Here is a 16186-nt window from a genome sequence, read left to right on the forward strand (position 1 = left end):
GTCTTTACATTTGTGCTACCAAGTGTGCACCCTTGGTCGCGCTATTGTTCGGGGAGGGGAAGAGAGATGCGTAGTATGTGTGTGTGTTGGCCGCAGTCAGTGACGGAGCTGCTCCGTCACAGTGGACTCATGAACATTAACAGTTGCCAATGTGAGAGAGGCCTTCAGTTGCTTAGAAGTTACCCTGGGGTCCTTTGTGACCTCGCCAACTGTTACACACCTTGCTCTTGGAGTGATCTTTGTTGGTTGACCACTCCTGGGGAGGGTAACAATGGTCTTGAATTTCCTCCATTTGTACATAGTCTGTCTGACTGTGGATTGGTGGAGTCCAAACTCTTTAGAGATGGTTTTGTAACCTTTTCCAGCCTGATGAGCATCAACAACGCTTTTTCTGAGGTCCTCAGAAATCTCCTTTGTTCGTGCCATGATACACTTCCATAAACATGTGTTGACAGTGGTCGAAATACTTTTTTCCAGTGTTCTGCAATATTGCAGAATGTCAAAATTTTGTTCTGCAATTTGGAAATATTTTCTGCAAATACACAAGCCTCCATACTACACTCTTCTCAACCTAATAATGCCTATATTTACATCATGTCTAGCTTTACAACTCATAGCATTACTGTAATTCTTTATTTTCTCACTCCATTTTTAATTTCAGTCTTTACAGATCCTTCTCTGCAGCAAAGTTATCATTCCATGATACCTCTACAGGTCTTTCATCCCCCTCGCCCTGACACTCCGGGCTACTATAACTTGAAGTATACCAACTAATTCATAAATGTACTAGTTATCACACCCACACATTATCCTTCCACACAACATACTAATAAAGGTATCACCACAATAAAAAATAGAACACAACTGAAGACAACGACCCTAAGCACATAAGTCGTTCTCCCAAAGAATGGTTAAAGAAGAATAAAGTTAATGTTTTGGAATGGCCAAGTCCAAGTCCTGACCTTAATCCAATCGAAATGTTGTGGAAGGATCTGAAGCGAGCAGTTCATGTGAGGAAACCCACCACCATCCCAGAATTGAAGCTGTTCTGTATGGAGGAATGGGCTAAAATTCCTCCAAGCCGGTGCACAGGACTGATCAACAGTTACCGGAAATGTTTAGTTGCAGTTATTGCTGCACAAGGGGGTCACACCAGATACTGAAAGCAAAGGTTCACATACTTTTGCCACTCACAGATATGTAATATTGGATAAATTCCCTCAATAAATAAATGACTAAATATAATATTTTTGTCTCATTTGTTTAACTGGGTTCTCTTTATCTACAGTACCAGTCAAAAGTTTGGAAACACCTTCAAATTTGATGTTTTTATTTTTTAAATTTTTTTTCCTACATTGTAAATTAATACTGAAGTCATCCAGACTATGCAGGAACATGTAAGGAATCATTTAGCAAACTTTAAAATGTTACTTACTTACTTATGCCTTTCACCCCTCCTGGGGCATAGGCCGCCAACAAGGTCTCTCCAGCCGTCCCTGTCCTGGGCGAGTCTCTCCAGCTGTCCCCAGGTGTGGCCCAGTTTCTTTGCGTCGGTCTCAAGGTCGCGACGCCAGGTGTTTCTCGGCCGGCCTCTCCTCCTTTTTCCCTGGGGGTTCCATCTGAGGGCTTGCCTTGTGGTGTTGTTGGCTGGCTTGCGTAGAGTGTGGCCTATCCATCTCCAGCAGCGTTGTTGGATCTCCACTTCTGCAGACTTCTGCTTAGTCCGCTGCCACAGCTCCTCGTTGCTGATGGTGTCAGGCCAGCGTATCCTGAGGATCTTTCTCAGACAGTTGTTGATGAATGTCTGAATTTTCTTGGTGGTCGTCACTGTGGTCCTCCAGGTCTCTGCTCCATAGAGGAGTACTGGTTTTATGTTTGTGTTGAACAGCCGGATCTTGGTACTGACTGACAGATCTCTGGATGCCCAGATGTTCTTTAGCTGGAGAAATGCTGCCCTGGCCTTGCCGATCCTGATCTTCACGTCGGCGTCAGTCCCTCCCTGCTTGTCGACAATGCTGCCAAGGTAGGTGAAGCTTTCCACCTCTTCTAGCGCCTCGCCTTCAAGCGTGATGGGGGTTCCGCTGGCAGCATTCACTTTCAGCACCTTGCTCTTTCCCCAGTGGATGTTCAGGCCCAATCTTGCGGAGTTCTCCGCCACTGTACTGGTCTTGTCCTGCATCTGCTGTTGGGTGTGCGAGAGCAGGGTGAGGTCGTCTGCAAAGTCCAGGTTGTCCAGTTGGGTCCAGAGTGACCATTGGATGCCATTCCGCTTCTGTGCTGTGGATGTCGTCATGACCCAGTCGATGGCCAGCAGGAACAGGAAAGGTGACAGCAAACACCCCTGTCTCACCCCTGTCCGGACTTGGAAGGCGTCAGTGAGCTGATTTCCATGGATCACTCTGCAGATCAGTCCCTCGTAGGAATTCCTGATGATGTTTGTGAGCTTTCCAGGTACTCCATAATGTCTCAACAACTTCCACAAGGTCTCTCTATCGACGCTGTCGAAGGCCTTCTCATAATCTAGGAAGTTGATGTAAAGGGACGAGTTCCATTCTAGCGACTGCTCCAAGATGATGCGCAGTGTGGCGATCTGGTCTGTACATGATCGGTCCTTGCGGAAGCCTGCTTGTTGATCTCATAGTTGGGAGTCCACTGTGTCCTTCATCCTGTTCAGTAGGATCCTGCTGAAGACTTTTCCTGGGACAGACAGTAATGTAATCCCTCTGTAGTTTGCAGAGTTACTGAGGTCACCCTTCTTTGGCAGCTTGACCAGGTATCCCTCCTTCCACTCTGATGGTACTTGCTCTTCTTGCCAGATTTTCCTGAAGAGGGGGTGGAGCATCTCGACTGTGGTTTCAGTGTCCGCCTTCAGCGCCTCTGCCGGTATACTGTCTGGTCCGGCTGCCTTGCCCAATTTGAGCTGCTTGATGGCCTTCCGGATCTCCTCTTTGGTGGGCTCTCCACAGTCTATCAGCAAGTCGCTCTCAGCTGCCTGAATGTCGGGTGGATCCTGTGGAGCTGGTCTATTCAAAAGCTCCTCAAAGTGCTCCCTCCATCTGTTCTTCTGTCCCTCATCTCCTTTGATGACTCTTCCCTGCTTGTCCTTTACTGGCCTCTCTGGCTTGGCAAACTTTCCTGACAACTTCTTTGTGGTGTTGTAGAGGTCTCTCATGTTTCCATGTCGAGCCGCCTCTTCTGCCTCTTGCGCAAGTGACTCCACAAAGTTCCTCGTCGGCTTTGGTGCTGTTTTTCACCATTCTGTTGGCTGCTGTGTATGCCTCCTGTGCACGGCCCTTTTCTGTTCTTGTACGGCTGTTGTTAACTTCAGCTTTCTTCTTCTTCCTGTCTGCCACTTTCTCCAGTGTCTCTGGTGATATCCACTCTTTGTGGGTGTGCTTCTTGTAGCCCAGCACTTCCTTGCATGTTGTTATTACAGCTCTCACTCCATTCCACTGCTCGTCAATGGTCTCTTCATCAAGAAGCTCCTGGAGAACCTGGAACCTATTGTAGAGTGCGAGTCTGAACTCCTCCTGCTTCCCTGCGTCCTTCAGCAGAGTGGTGTTGAACCTCTGTCGTTGGCAGGTCTCACTGGTCCACTTTCTCTTCAGCTTCAACTTCAGCCTGGCAACAACAAGGTGGTGGTCTGAAGCAACGTCAGCTCCTCTCCTTGCTCTGACGTCCTGGAGGGATCTCCTGAACCTTCTTGAGATGCACACGTGATCTATCTGGTTCTCAGTAGCATGGTCCGGTGATACCCAGGTCACCTTGTGTATCCGCTTGTGGGAGAAGAATGTACTGCCGATAACAAGGTTGCTTATGGCGCATAGGTCTGCAAACCTCTCTCCGTTGTCATTCATGACTCCCAGACCCTGCTGCCCCATGACGACCTCGAAGCCCCTGTTGTCGCTGCCGACCTTGGCGTTGAAGTCTTCCATGACGATGTTGAGGTCTCTTCTTGAAAGGGTCCCAACGACTATCTGCAGTCTGTTGTAAAACTGTTCTTTGATCTCATCATCAGTGTCGTTGGTCGGGGCGTAGCACTGTATGATGTTCATGTTGATCCTCTTTTGTTTTGTTCTGAACGAGGCTGTGATGATGCGTGGGCCATGAGCTTCCCACTCAATGAGAGCTCTCTGTGCAGTTTTGGAGAGCATGGGAGCCACTCCCTCCGTGTGTGGTACGTTCTCCTCCTCATGGCCAGAAAACGGCAGCCTCTCTCCTGTGGTCAGCCTCTTCTGTCCACTACCCGTCCATCTTGACTCGCTAATGCCAAGGACGTCGAGACGGTAGGTCCTCATCTCTGCTGCCACCTGAGCTGTCTTCCCTGCTTCGTACATGGTCCTAACATTCCATGTCCCGATATTGATGGTTGCTCTCGTCGAAAGGATGGTTGTCGGCTGAGTGGCTTCCTTATGGCTTTCGCCACTCCGCGTCATAAGTCCTCCAGCTGAAGGTCCATCTTCTCCCAAGGCTGAGTTGGTTGTTTTGTATTTGCCTGTGGCCTTACCTGCCTGCCCAAGAACTTCTGCTCTGTGTATAGTCCCACTGTGACGATCTCTGTAGTTCAAAACTTGTCCACTTTTCAGATTAACTTCAGTTCTGTGCTCCACATCAGTTTCTGTCTCTGTACCAGCATTATTGTGGTGATGTTCTGCCTGCCCTCCTGTCGATACTCCTTCCTCAGTGTCATTATCAACATCATTGTGATTTTCAGGATCCTCGTCATCAGAGTCATTCAGGGACTCCCTAAAGTGAATGACGCATGAAATGGAATGACGAATGACAGCTAGTGATTTGAACAATAAATGGTCCCTTGTCATTCAGATTCTTATAAATGGAATAACGATTGAAATGTAGGTGGAATGACATGCTTTCAGCTCATGAAATGGAATGACATTGTTTCTAAGTGGAATGACATACTTTTAGGTTATGTTATCAGTGATATCACCTTTTACAAATGGAATGACAGCATTTCCAGGTGGAATGACATACTTTAAGCTAATGTTATCAGTGATATCCCCTTTTACAAATGGAATGACAGTGTTTTTAGGTGGAATGACATACTTTGAGGCAATGTTATCAGTGATTATCACCTATAACCTAACCCTAACCCTAGAAACAATGTCATTCCATTTGTTAATTTGATATCACTGATAACATTGCCTCAAAGTATGTCATTCCACCTAGAAACCTTATCATTCCATTTGTAAAAGGTGATATCACTGACAACATTAGCTCAAAGTAAGTCAATACATATAGAAACCCTGTCATTCCATTTGTAAAAGCTGATATCCCACCAAGCACCCACTTATCTTATCCTAGGGAGGTCTAAAACTAAATATTTCAATCGTTATTCCACTTGTAAGAATCTGAATGACAAGGGACCATTTATTGTTCAAATTTACTACCTGTCATTCGTCATTCCATTTCATGCGTCATTCACTTTAGGGAGTCCTGTCATTGACACTGTCAGCATCAGTTGTTGAGTTCTGTCTCTGTTCAAAGTCTGTGATTCTCTCTGCGTTTTCATTTATGGCATGTTCATCACCTTCATCTTTCATTTTCATAAGTCTGAGGTAGTGCACCCTAACACAGGTGCTTCCATGTCTGACAAACACCACTGCTCCATCCTGACCGATCACAACTCCTGGTCCCTTCCATTCTGGACAATCCACTCTCTTGTAGTACACCTTGTCACCTGTTTCGTATCTCTCATCTGTATTACGCACCTGCTTGCGTAGTGCTCTTCTTATTCTCTCAGAACACTCTGCCTCTGTAAATGCCTTTCTAGCTGCATGCAATGCAGAGATGTGTTTTGCTACCCACTCACTTTTCATGGTGCCCTCCAGGGCAGGTGGCTTGTCAGTCAGCACCAGGGCTTTGAACCAGAATTTTTTTCCTATTGGTTCGTTCCGAACAGAAATGGAATTTTAACGTTTCCGGTTTTGGGTTCCACCATTAAATAGACGTTCCCGAACCGGTTAGAACAAAAAAAATTTCGTTCCCGGAACGGTTAATTACGTTCCCTGTCAGCGGTTTAACAAATGGCTATAAAATTATGTCTCTGTCTCATCCAGCTTAAGCCAAATGTAGGCTAATTCTATTACAACCTTCATTAAATAAGACAAGAAATAATTCAAAACAATTATTATTTCAAATGTTGGCAATTTGGATTCTCAGTATGTCTTCTCATCTACACAAACAGAAAAAGTGCCAAAAATGAAAGATAATTCGTTTGGTGTGTTACCAAAGGCTAGTCAGGCCCTATTGTTAGGCGCCATATTGGAAGACCAAGTACACATCTATGCAAGGACATACATACATAAACTACACCTGAAATGTAGCCAGGGCCGGTTCTGCCCTAATCTGGACCCGGGTGCAACATCGCGCAACCCCCCCCAAAAAAAAAACCAGTCTAAATCAGGACAACCATCACATAACTATAACTATAAACATTTTATATCAACTATTTTAACTAAATGGGCTATAATAAATAAGCCTGCAGGCAGCCACGGCGGGCTGCCTCAGAAAAGTAACCATTCAATGACACAACTGAAAGCCTGCAGCCACGGCAGGCTGCCTTAAAAAGTAACCATTTGTCCTACCTTAAAACTCGTTTTGCATTTTCTGCCTCCTTTTTTGTATTTTCAACCCTCCGTTTATTTTCTTTCCTTTTCTGAAAACCCAATTTGCGTCCAGACATTTTGTTCTGCTACCAACGAACTAACTCGTCAGGTCTCGTCTCTCGAGCCCGCGATGATTCCCGTGGGAAGGGCAACAATTGATACATTTTTACAAACAGCCAATAGGGAGGTTGCAACGTTCAGGCTCTCCTTTGCTCATACACTCAGTAATGGAGACGTGATAGTAGTCCACCTTCCCGCTCTCTCCATTCAGTCAGCGAACGTCACACAGGAAGTGAACCCCAGCGGGTCATAGAAACTTGCGCAGGAGAAGAATGGCTTTTTTATTTGTAGGCTACGGAAACTTTGAGGAACGAAATAAAAACCGGTATTAACCGGTTACCATTATTTTTAATAAGCGTTTCTGTTCCGGAACATAAAAAATAATAAAGTTTCTGGTTTCGTTTCTGTTCCATGTGAAATAGAAAAAGTTCCCGGTTTTCGTTCCTTGAACCGGTTCAAAGCCCTGGTCAGCACAGAGGGCAGGTTAGGATTCTGTCCAAATACTAGCTGATGAGGACTATAACCGTGAACATTTTGCATGGTATTCTTTGCCATAAGTGTCCAATCCAATGCAGTGTCCCAGTCACAGTTGTTACTTGTCTTGACTTTCATAATGATCTCAGTGAGAGTTTGTGTCGCTCTATTAGCCCATTACTCCAGGGGCTGTATCCCGCAGTTGTTTTTACTTCAATGTTGAAGTTTTCTGCCATGTCTCTGACCTCTTCATTGTTGAACTCTCCTCCATTGTTGCTGAACAGCTTCTGAGGTGGGCCATGGACGCTTATCCAGTCGTGTACAGCCCCGCCTAGCAGTATTGGCACCCCTTAATTTTATTCACAACTTTTGTAATATCTCCATAAATAAATGGAAATGGACACAATTTGCAATACCAAGATCTTTTAATTGAAGGTCCAAAGGAACTGAAAAGTTGTTTTTGTTCAAAATAGGCATTTTAATTTCTAAGACGACAAAAAACAGAAATACAGCAGGTGCAGGAATATTGGCACCCCTCCTTAGTATTTGGTTGCACACCCTTTGGCAGCGATGACGGCCTCCAAACGTTTCCTGTAGCCATCATTGAGCTTCTTGCATTTGTCTTGTGGTATTTTCTCCCACTCTTCCTTCGCTATGCGCTCTAGGTCTTGGATATTTGAAGGATTCCTTCTGCCAATGGCAGATTTCAACTCCCCCCAAAGATTCTCAATTGGATTGAGGTCAGGACTCATTGCTGGCCATTTCAAAACAGTCCATTTTTTTCTTTTCTAACCATTTTTGTGTGCTTTTAGATGCGTGTTTGGGGTCTTTGTCATGCTGGAGTACCCAAGATCTTCGCCTCAAACCGAGCTTTCTTACACTGGGCAGGACATTTTGCTCCAAAATCTGTTGATAATCTTCAGATTTCATAATACCTATGACACGGGTAAGGCCTCCAGTCCCAGATGCAGCAAAGCAGCCCCACAGCATTATTGATCCTCCACCATGCTTGACTGTTGGTAGGGTGTTCTTTTCTTTGAATGCTTCATTGCAGCGCCTGTAAACATACTGCCTGTGAGAATTCCCAAAAAGCTCTACTTTTGTCTCATCTGTCCACAGGACATTTTCCCAGAAGGACTGTGGCTTGTCCAGGTTCTCTTTCGCAAACTCCAGACGCTCCTTTTTGTGTCTTTTTTTCAATAATGGGGTCTTCCTTGGCCTCCGCCCATATAGCCCTGCTGTGTTGAGTGTGCGCCTTATGGTGCTTCTTGAAACAGTTACCCCAGGCTGTTCCAAGTGGGCCTGCAGGTCCGTAGATGTTAACTGAGGTGATTCTGCCACCAATCGCACCAACCTTCGACGACTTCTATCATTGATTTTTCTCTTACCCCCACGCCCAGGGAGGTTCTTGACAGTTCCATGCTTCAAATATTTCTTAATAACATTACGCACTGTTGACACAGGGATACCAAGCTCTTTGGAGATGGCTTTATATCCTTTGGAGCTCGTGTTTGTCAACAACTGCATTTCTTGTTTCTTCAGACAGCTCTTTTGTCTTCACCATTGTGAAAAAGGGACTGAGTGAAACAGTTGGTTTTTCAAAACACAAATCTCATCATTCATTGGCCATTTCATGTCACATGGGCACAGACAGGTCTTCACAGGTGATTTCCATTTGTAATTTACCATAGGTGAGTCAAATTAGGTTTGGTTAGGTTTTAGGACTAACAGCAAAGGGTGCCAATACTAGTGATACAGCAAGATTTACCTTTTTCATTTTTTTTCACTCTAATTGTTTATTTTTTTTATTTTGTTGATACTTTGCTCTTTTATATTAACCACGAGCTATCTGTAGAAAAATTCTGCATCACTACATCACTTTTGTTCAGGAGATGCTTAACTTTAAGTACATAAACTTCAAGGGTGCCAATACTACTAGGCGGCACTGTATGAAGTGTTTAACGATTTCAGATCCTTTCTTTGTAGTCAAGACGCTTCCTGCACTAAATCTTGTAAACTGGTCAATAATGTGCAGATACCACAGACCTGGCTCTAGTTCATGGAGGTCGACTGCCACAGTTTCATTGTGCTGAGATGCTAGTGGAAGGCCAACAGCAGGCCTCGGTTTAATCTTGCTGTGTCTCTGACAGGTTTCACACTCATTCACAATTCTCTGAAGAATGGTAGCACCCTCAGCATCTCTGTTTCCAGAGCTTAACAGGAGCCTCAGCAATCTGTCAACAGAAGTGTGACCAAACTGTCTGTGAAGCTTCAAAAGAATCTTTTTCTTCTCTGTTGTGTTCATGTTTTCTGAGATTGTCAGTATTTTTTCATCTCTGTTCTCATGTGGAGTGACATCCTCATGCTCAATTGATAGGAGTACACCGTCATCAGCTTGAATGGCTCTGCCCTCTTTATCCATAATGTTCACACAGTAATGGCCAGAGCTCATAAAGTCCAACTTTATAGGTTACTGGAACATCACTGCACTGTCATTTTTCATATCGAGTACAGTTCCTGCTCTCTTCATGGATGCTTTATTCAAAAGAAGTGGAATCAGCTGGAATGACTTCGATCTCAATGTTGCACTTTGTCTTGCCAATTTTTGCAGGAATCTTTAGTTTTCTGGTGGAATAGGCAATTTTCCCATCCCCAAACTTAAACGGCCTATTACTTTGTTGTTCAGACATCTTCAGATTCTCTCTCACTTTTGCTCAGTCCTTTGACATAATTGTCTAGCCATTCCTCACCACACACAGTACGTGTACATGCTGTGTCTATTACTGCAGAGCCAAAACATTCAGTCAACAGGATTTCAGCATTAGTGGGTGATTCTTTTGTAAAACGAGTGATGTTGCACTCCTCAGCGTCTTCAGTCTCACAGTCGTCGGTGACTTTAACCTGTTCACTCTTGTGTGGGCAGTCTTTAGCCCAATGAAATTTACTTTGACAAACAGCACATTTGGATTTGCGCCCATATCTGTCCAATGGGTTAGTACCAGGCAGCGGTGCTTTCTGTTGCTCATCTCGTTTCGGCCACGGTCTGCCTTTATGTTGTCGTTTCTGTTCCGTTGTTACATATGCAGCTTCATGATTTATTCCAATCGTTTGACCAGACGTGTTCCCGCCGAAAATCCGTTTCAGTGCCGATTTCATTGCAGCAAAACTCAAATCTGTACAGGCCGTCAAAGCTAATTGTTTGTCTTTCATGTCCAAGCATGCAGTATCCAGTAGTTTAAACGCTAATACGGCATCGGGCAGTTCCATTTTATACTTGTGCATTCGCGTGTATCGCTGTTCAAATTCAATTATGAAGTCCGCCATGGACACACTACTGTCTCTCGCTATCTTGTCAAAGTTTGAATATGCCTCGTATGTCCTGTCCTTTTCCTCTACTAGAAACAAACCGTCAAGTTTTTCCATTAGCGTAGTCATGCCAGTGTCTTTGTTAAGGTCGTCCACGGGTATCTCCATTGCGGTTTCCCGGGCTCTCCCCGTTAGTCCCAGAGCCACTGCAAGCGCTTGCTGCTTCTTTCTGAGCTCTGTCACTCTAATCCACATTTCTGCTTCGTTCTTCCAACTTTCGTATGGCTTCCCTTCATCGAAGGTCGGTGGATTTTTATAATTTGTAGCCATTCTCAGCTACCAATGCTAGTCACTACACAAGACAACCATGTCATTCGTTTCCAAACTTTTAATGAACTGCCGCAACACACCACAAGGCGGACTATAGCTCAGCCCAAAACATTTTTGGTCAAAATAAAAGTCTGTGAGCCGCTAAATAAAATGCATTCATGTTTAACATTTTGGATCATTGTCCTGTAGAAAGACAAATGATGGGCCCACTAAGCGCAAACCAGATGGGATGGCATGTCGCTCCAGAATGTTGTGGTAGCCATGCTGGTTAAGTGTGCCTTTGATTTTGAATAAATCGCCAACAGTGGCACCAGCAAAGCACCCCCATACCATCACACTGCATCCTCCATACTTCACTGTGGGAACCACGCATGTAGGAACCATCCGCTCACCTTTTCTGCATCTTACAAAGACATGGCGATTGGAACCAAAAATCTCAAATTTGGACTCATCAGACCAAAGGACAGATTTCCACTGGTCTAATGTCCATTCCTTGTGTTCCTTGGCCCAAGCTATTCTCTTCCTCTTGTTGTTCTTCCTTAGAAGTGGCTTCTTTGCAGCAATTCGACCATAAAGTCCAGATTCACGCAGTCTTCTCTGAACAGTTGATGCTGAGATGTGTGTGCTACTTGAACTCTGTGAAGCATTTAGGTGGGCTCTTATCTGGGGTGCTGTTAACTTGCGGTTTCTGAAGCTGGTAACGCTGATGAACTTATCCTGTGCAACAGAGGTAACCCTAGGTCTTCCTTTCCTGGGGTGGTCCTGATGAGAGCCAGTTTCATCATAACGTTTGATGGTCTTTGTGACTGCACTTGGGGATACTTTCAAAGTTCTTGAAATGTTTCGGACTGACTGACCTTCATTTCTTAAAGTAATGATGGACTGTCGTTTTTCTTTCCTTAGTTGAGTAGTCCTTGGCATAATATAGATTAGAACAGTACTCAAATAGGGCCATTCACTGTATACCAACTCTGCCTCTTCACAACACAACTGATGGTCTCAAACACATTAAGAGGTCAAGAAATTCAAGAAATTAACTCTTGACAAGGCACAGCTGTAAACTGAAAGCCATTCCAGGTGACTACCTCGTAAAGCTGACTGAGAAAATGCCAAGATGTGCAAAGCTGTCATCTAAGCAAAAGGTGCCTACTTTGAAGACTCTAAAATATAAAACATATTCTGGTTTGATTAACACTTTTTTTGTTTACCAAATAATTCCATATATATTTCTTCATAATGTTGATGACTTTAGTGTTAATCTACAATTCAAAAAATTTTAAAATAATGAAAAACCACTGAATTAGAGGGCGTTTCCAAACTTTTGACTGGTACTGTACTTTTAGGACTTGTGTGAAAATCTGATGATGTTTTAGGTCTCATTTATGCAGAAATATAGAAAATTCCAAAGGGTTCACAAACTTTCGATCACCACTGTAGGTTAGACAAGTGATGAATATATTTAACTGAGCCACCATATTTGGAAAGCAACAGTTGCAACATAGAGCAAAAAAATCCACAATGTAAAATGGTACATCGAGTACAAGCAATAGCCACAATACATGTATGTAACTGAGATCTGAAATGGAGAATGAGTTAAATATGTAGATAGAAACCTTTATTGAAACTCAGAATTGTTCATCTGTGTGCATATAGTATGATTTATATTCTTTAATATTTACATATTAGTGATAAACCTAACAGATTCTCAACCCCTCAAAACATAGGGCAGCAGTTTCCTGATGGATGTTTTTGCAGCTGCAGTGGTGTCATGGGCGGACCACTCTATGCCCCTTTTCATCGGCATCCGAGCCCAGTGGTTTCCATGGCAAAAGTCATCCAAGCTTCTAGACTTGCCCCATGACCTCTACGTGAACACTGCATCCACTGAGGAGTCAGTTAAACAGTGTGTGCTGGCAATGTCATATAGCCTGAAGCATCTGTTAGCCAAAGAGCCATGGAAGGCCCAGTCACAGAAGGTATGATCTGTTGAAATAATGATTACAGACAGTATATAATTCTTTACTAAAGAACAAAGATTACTGAACTTGTGACACAGGAAATTTAATATTAACTAAATTATCAATCATTAAAAAGTCATATGTGTAAGGACTAAAATTTGATGGGGTCTGCTGTTATAGGAAAATAATCAACAAAGCAGTTCTGTGTTGAGGCTCAATGTTAAAGCAGCCACTCAGTTATATTTTCATATAACAATACATGCTGAAGTGTTTTATTCCTCTTGTACCTCAGCAATTCACCAGTGATTACATTTTTATTAACTAATTTTTATCAGTTTATAGCTACATATATTGTGGAACATCCACAAAACAAGTTAGTCAAGTCAGTTTATTTGTGTAGTGCTTTTTTTTAACAACAGACTTTGTCGCAAAGCAGCTTTACGGAAAAATAAGGACTTTAAACATATTTACTACATTTTTCCCTTATAAATGTATTTATCCCTAATGAGCCTGATGTAATGGTAGCAAGGGGAAAACTCCCTCACATGACATGAGGAGGAAACCTTGAGAGGAACTAGACTCGAAAGGGAACACATCCTCATTTAGGTGGTAAGAGATAATATGATTATAAATAACTGGCTTCTGTAACAGTGTCCTGTACAGTCACAAAGTATAACTATGCAATCAGGAAATTCATTATCGGTTTAGCATGAAGTCTATTTTGTTGAAGTCATCAACTGTTCATTGATGGAGACTTGAGTGCAGAACTCTTCATGACAACTACAGTCCTAAAGTTATCATGATAATTGTAGTTCTAAACCATCGTAACAAAACTGTAAGTGTCCAGAGCCATCTTCTAGGTGTATCTTTCAACTGTCTTTATGGGGATATCCTCCAGAGGAGCAAAGTGATGAGACTCCAGCTAGAAGTAGGGCATCAGGCAAGTCCAAATAAAGAGCAGAAGATGCCAGCATCACTGGTGTCTCAGGATCGACATGTAATGAGTGTGTGTGTACATTGTGTGCTGAGTGCAAGCAGGGACTCTGGCAAGGCCAGCTATGACCGCATAACTAAAAAGGAGAACCAGAAGGCAGTACAGACATGAGGGAGCCCTGGGATATGTAGCAGCCAGCCAGCCAGTCCACCACCATCAAACCTGAGTGAAGGTGTGAGAGTGGGGGATGCAACAGCATCTGTACATCCCAGTTTATCAAATCACTATGCCCAAGGACCAGATCTACTCCTTGACCTAATAAAAAGCTATTAACAAAAGGCTTGACTAAAAAGATAGGTTTTCAACATAGACGTAAACGCTGAGACTGCGTCTGAGTCCCGAACACTACTTGGAAGGCTGTTCTATAACCGTGGGGCTTTGCAAGAAAAAGCTCTGCCGCCTGATGTAGCCTTCACTATACGAGGTACCAACAGATAGCCTGCACCTTTTGATCTCCGTAGGCGTGGCAGGTCATAAAGGACCAGAAGTTTGCTCAGGTACTCTGGCATAAGACCATTCAGTGCTTTATAGGTCAATAGTAGTATTTTATAATCAATGCAAAATTTGATTAGGAGCCAATGCAGTGTGGATAAGACGGGGTGATGTGGTCATATTTTCTAGTTCCAATAAGGACTCTTGCTGCTGTATTTTGAACTAACTGGAGCTTGCTTATGCACTTACTGGAACATCAACAAACTGATGATGATCAGTTAAATAAGACCTGAGACAGGAGAGAGCTGTTCCTTTGACTCCCACAACATTTTCTAGTCTATAAAGGAGAAAGGTATCATCAGTGTTGTCAAAAATTGCACTAAGGTCAAGCAACACAATCAAGGAGACAGCCCTGATCAGAGGCCAGTAGTAGGTCATTTACTACTTTAACCAGTGCTGTCTCTGTGTAATGATGAAGTCTAAATCCTGATTGACACATTTCATGAATGTTATTCCTACGTAGATATGAGCATAACTGCTGCACCACAGCCTTTTCTAGGATCTTGGAGATAAAGGGGGAGACTTGATATTGGCCTATAATTGGACAGCTGACAAGGGTTGAGGCCAGATTTTTTTAATCTGGAAATTGATAACTGCTAGTTTAAAGGATTTGGGTACATGGCCAAATCCTTTAAGATCCATAGCCAGGTTGGTTCCTGTTATAACTTAAGTTATAGCAATTATAAATGATGGTTCTTTCACTAGTCTGTGAGGAAAAAAAAAATTCAGAGCTTTGTCATGTTACTGGGAAACCAGAAAGTGCAAAATCATCTGTTTTTTGAAGAATTTCTCTGTGGAACAAAACCCAAAGAAATGGCTTTACTTGCGACTGTTACAAAGCACCGACCATGGAGACTCCTTTCATGAATGTTTAACAAATGTCTCCTTACAAATCTTCACAGAAACCACAATTAGATTTTTTTTTTCTTTTAAAATAACATTTATTAACCCATTATTATAATTACAGATGGTGTGGAACGGCTGTCATTCAAGGCCCTTTGAATTATCTGTTAGTAAAGTAATATACAATAAGAAACAATGCATTAATACATAAACCTGGGATTTGCCTTGTATATAGAACTATGGTCAGAGCACCTTCTGACTCATCAAAGTCAAGAATTCAACATCAGTGTGGTTTAAATACAACCCCACATCAGAAAAAGATGGGACAATATGTTGAAATTAAAACTGAAAACAATGGTTTGTAAATAATCTTGGACCTGTATTACACTCAGAACAAAACTTCACATTATTTGATGTTTTACTTCATGAACTTTATTTATTTCAAAATAAACACTTATTTTGATATTTTCAAGACATTTCAAAAATGTTGGGATGGTAAAGTATTTGCCACTTTATAATGTTGCCATTCCTTCTCACAACACTTAAAAGATGTTTAGGGACTGAAGGCACCAAGTGGTGAAGCGTTTCAGGTGTTATTTTGTCCCATTCTTCCTGCAAACAGGTCTTAAGGTGTGGAACGGTATGGGGTCGTCACTGTCATATTTTTCATTTCAAAATTCGCCACGCATCCTCTATTGGGGACAGAGGGAACAGGCACCCTCTTCTTCCACAGCCATGCCTTTGTAATGTGTGCAGAATGTGGTTTTACATCGTCTTGTTGAAATCTCCCTGGAAAAGATGCAGTCTTGAAGGCAGCACATGTTGCTCCAAAATCTCAATGTACTTTTCTGCATTAATGCTACCATCACAGAAATGTAAGTTACCTTTGCCAAGAGCACTGACACAAACCCCATACCATTACAGACCCTGGCTTTTGGACCTTTTGCTGGTAACAGTCTGGATGGTTATTTTCGTGTTTGGTCTGGAGTACACGGTGTCCATTTCTTATCAAAAAAGACCTGGGATATTGATTTGTCTGACCACAATACATGTTTCCACTGTGTGATGGTCCATCCCAGATGCCTCCGAAACAGAGAAGTCGA

At 42.9% G+C, this 16186-nt stretch overlaps 1 protein-coding gene across 3 annotated transcripts in view; it reads left to right on the forward strand.

The window, feature by feature from the left end:
* Positions 1 to 16186, forward strand: part of focad (focadhesin) — a 195467-nt gene that overhangs the window by 176858 nt on the left and 2423 nt on the right. For all 3 annotated transcript variants that reach the window (XR_009655645.1, XM_060934188.1, XM_060934197.1), the window contains exon 42: positions 12521 to 12772. Coding sequence is in view for 2 of the 3 variants with exons in the window: in XM_060934188.1 (XP_060790171.1) it covers positions 12521 to 12772 (252 nt within the window). In the remaining variant the exon portion in view is untranslated. The remainder of the gene's footprint in view (positions 1 to 12520; positions 12773 to 16186) is intronic.

The sequence above is a fragment of the Neoarius graeffei genome, chromosome 1 (assembly GCF_027579695.1).
Source record: "Neoarius graeffei isolate fNeoGra1 chromosome 1, fNeoGra1.pri, whole genome shotgun sequence".
In the NCBI taxonomy this organism is placed as follows: domain Eukaryota; kingdom Metazoa; phylum Chordata; class Actinopteri; order Siluriformes; family Ariidae; genus Neoarius; species Neoarius graeffei.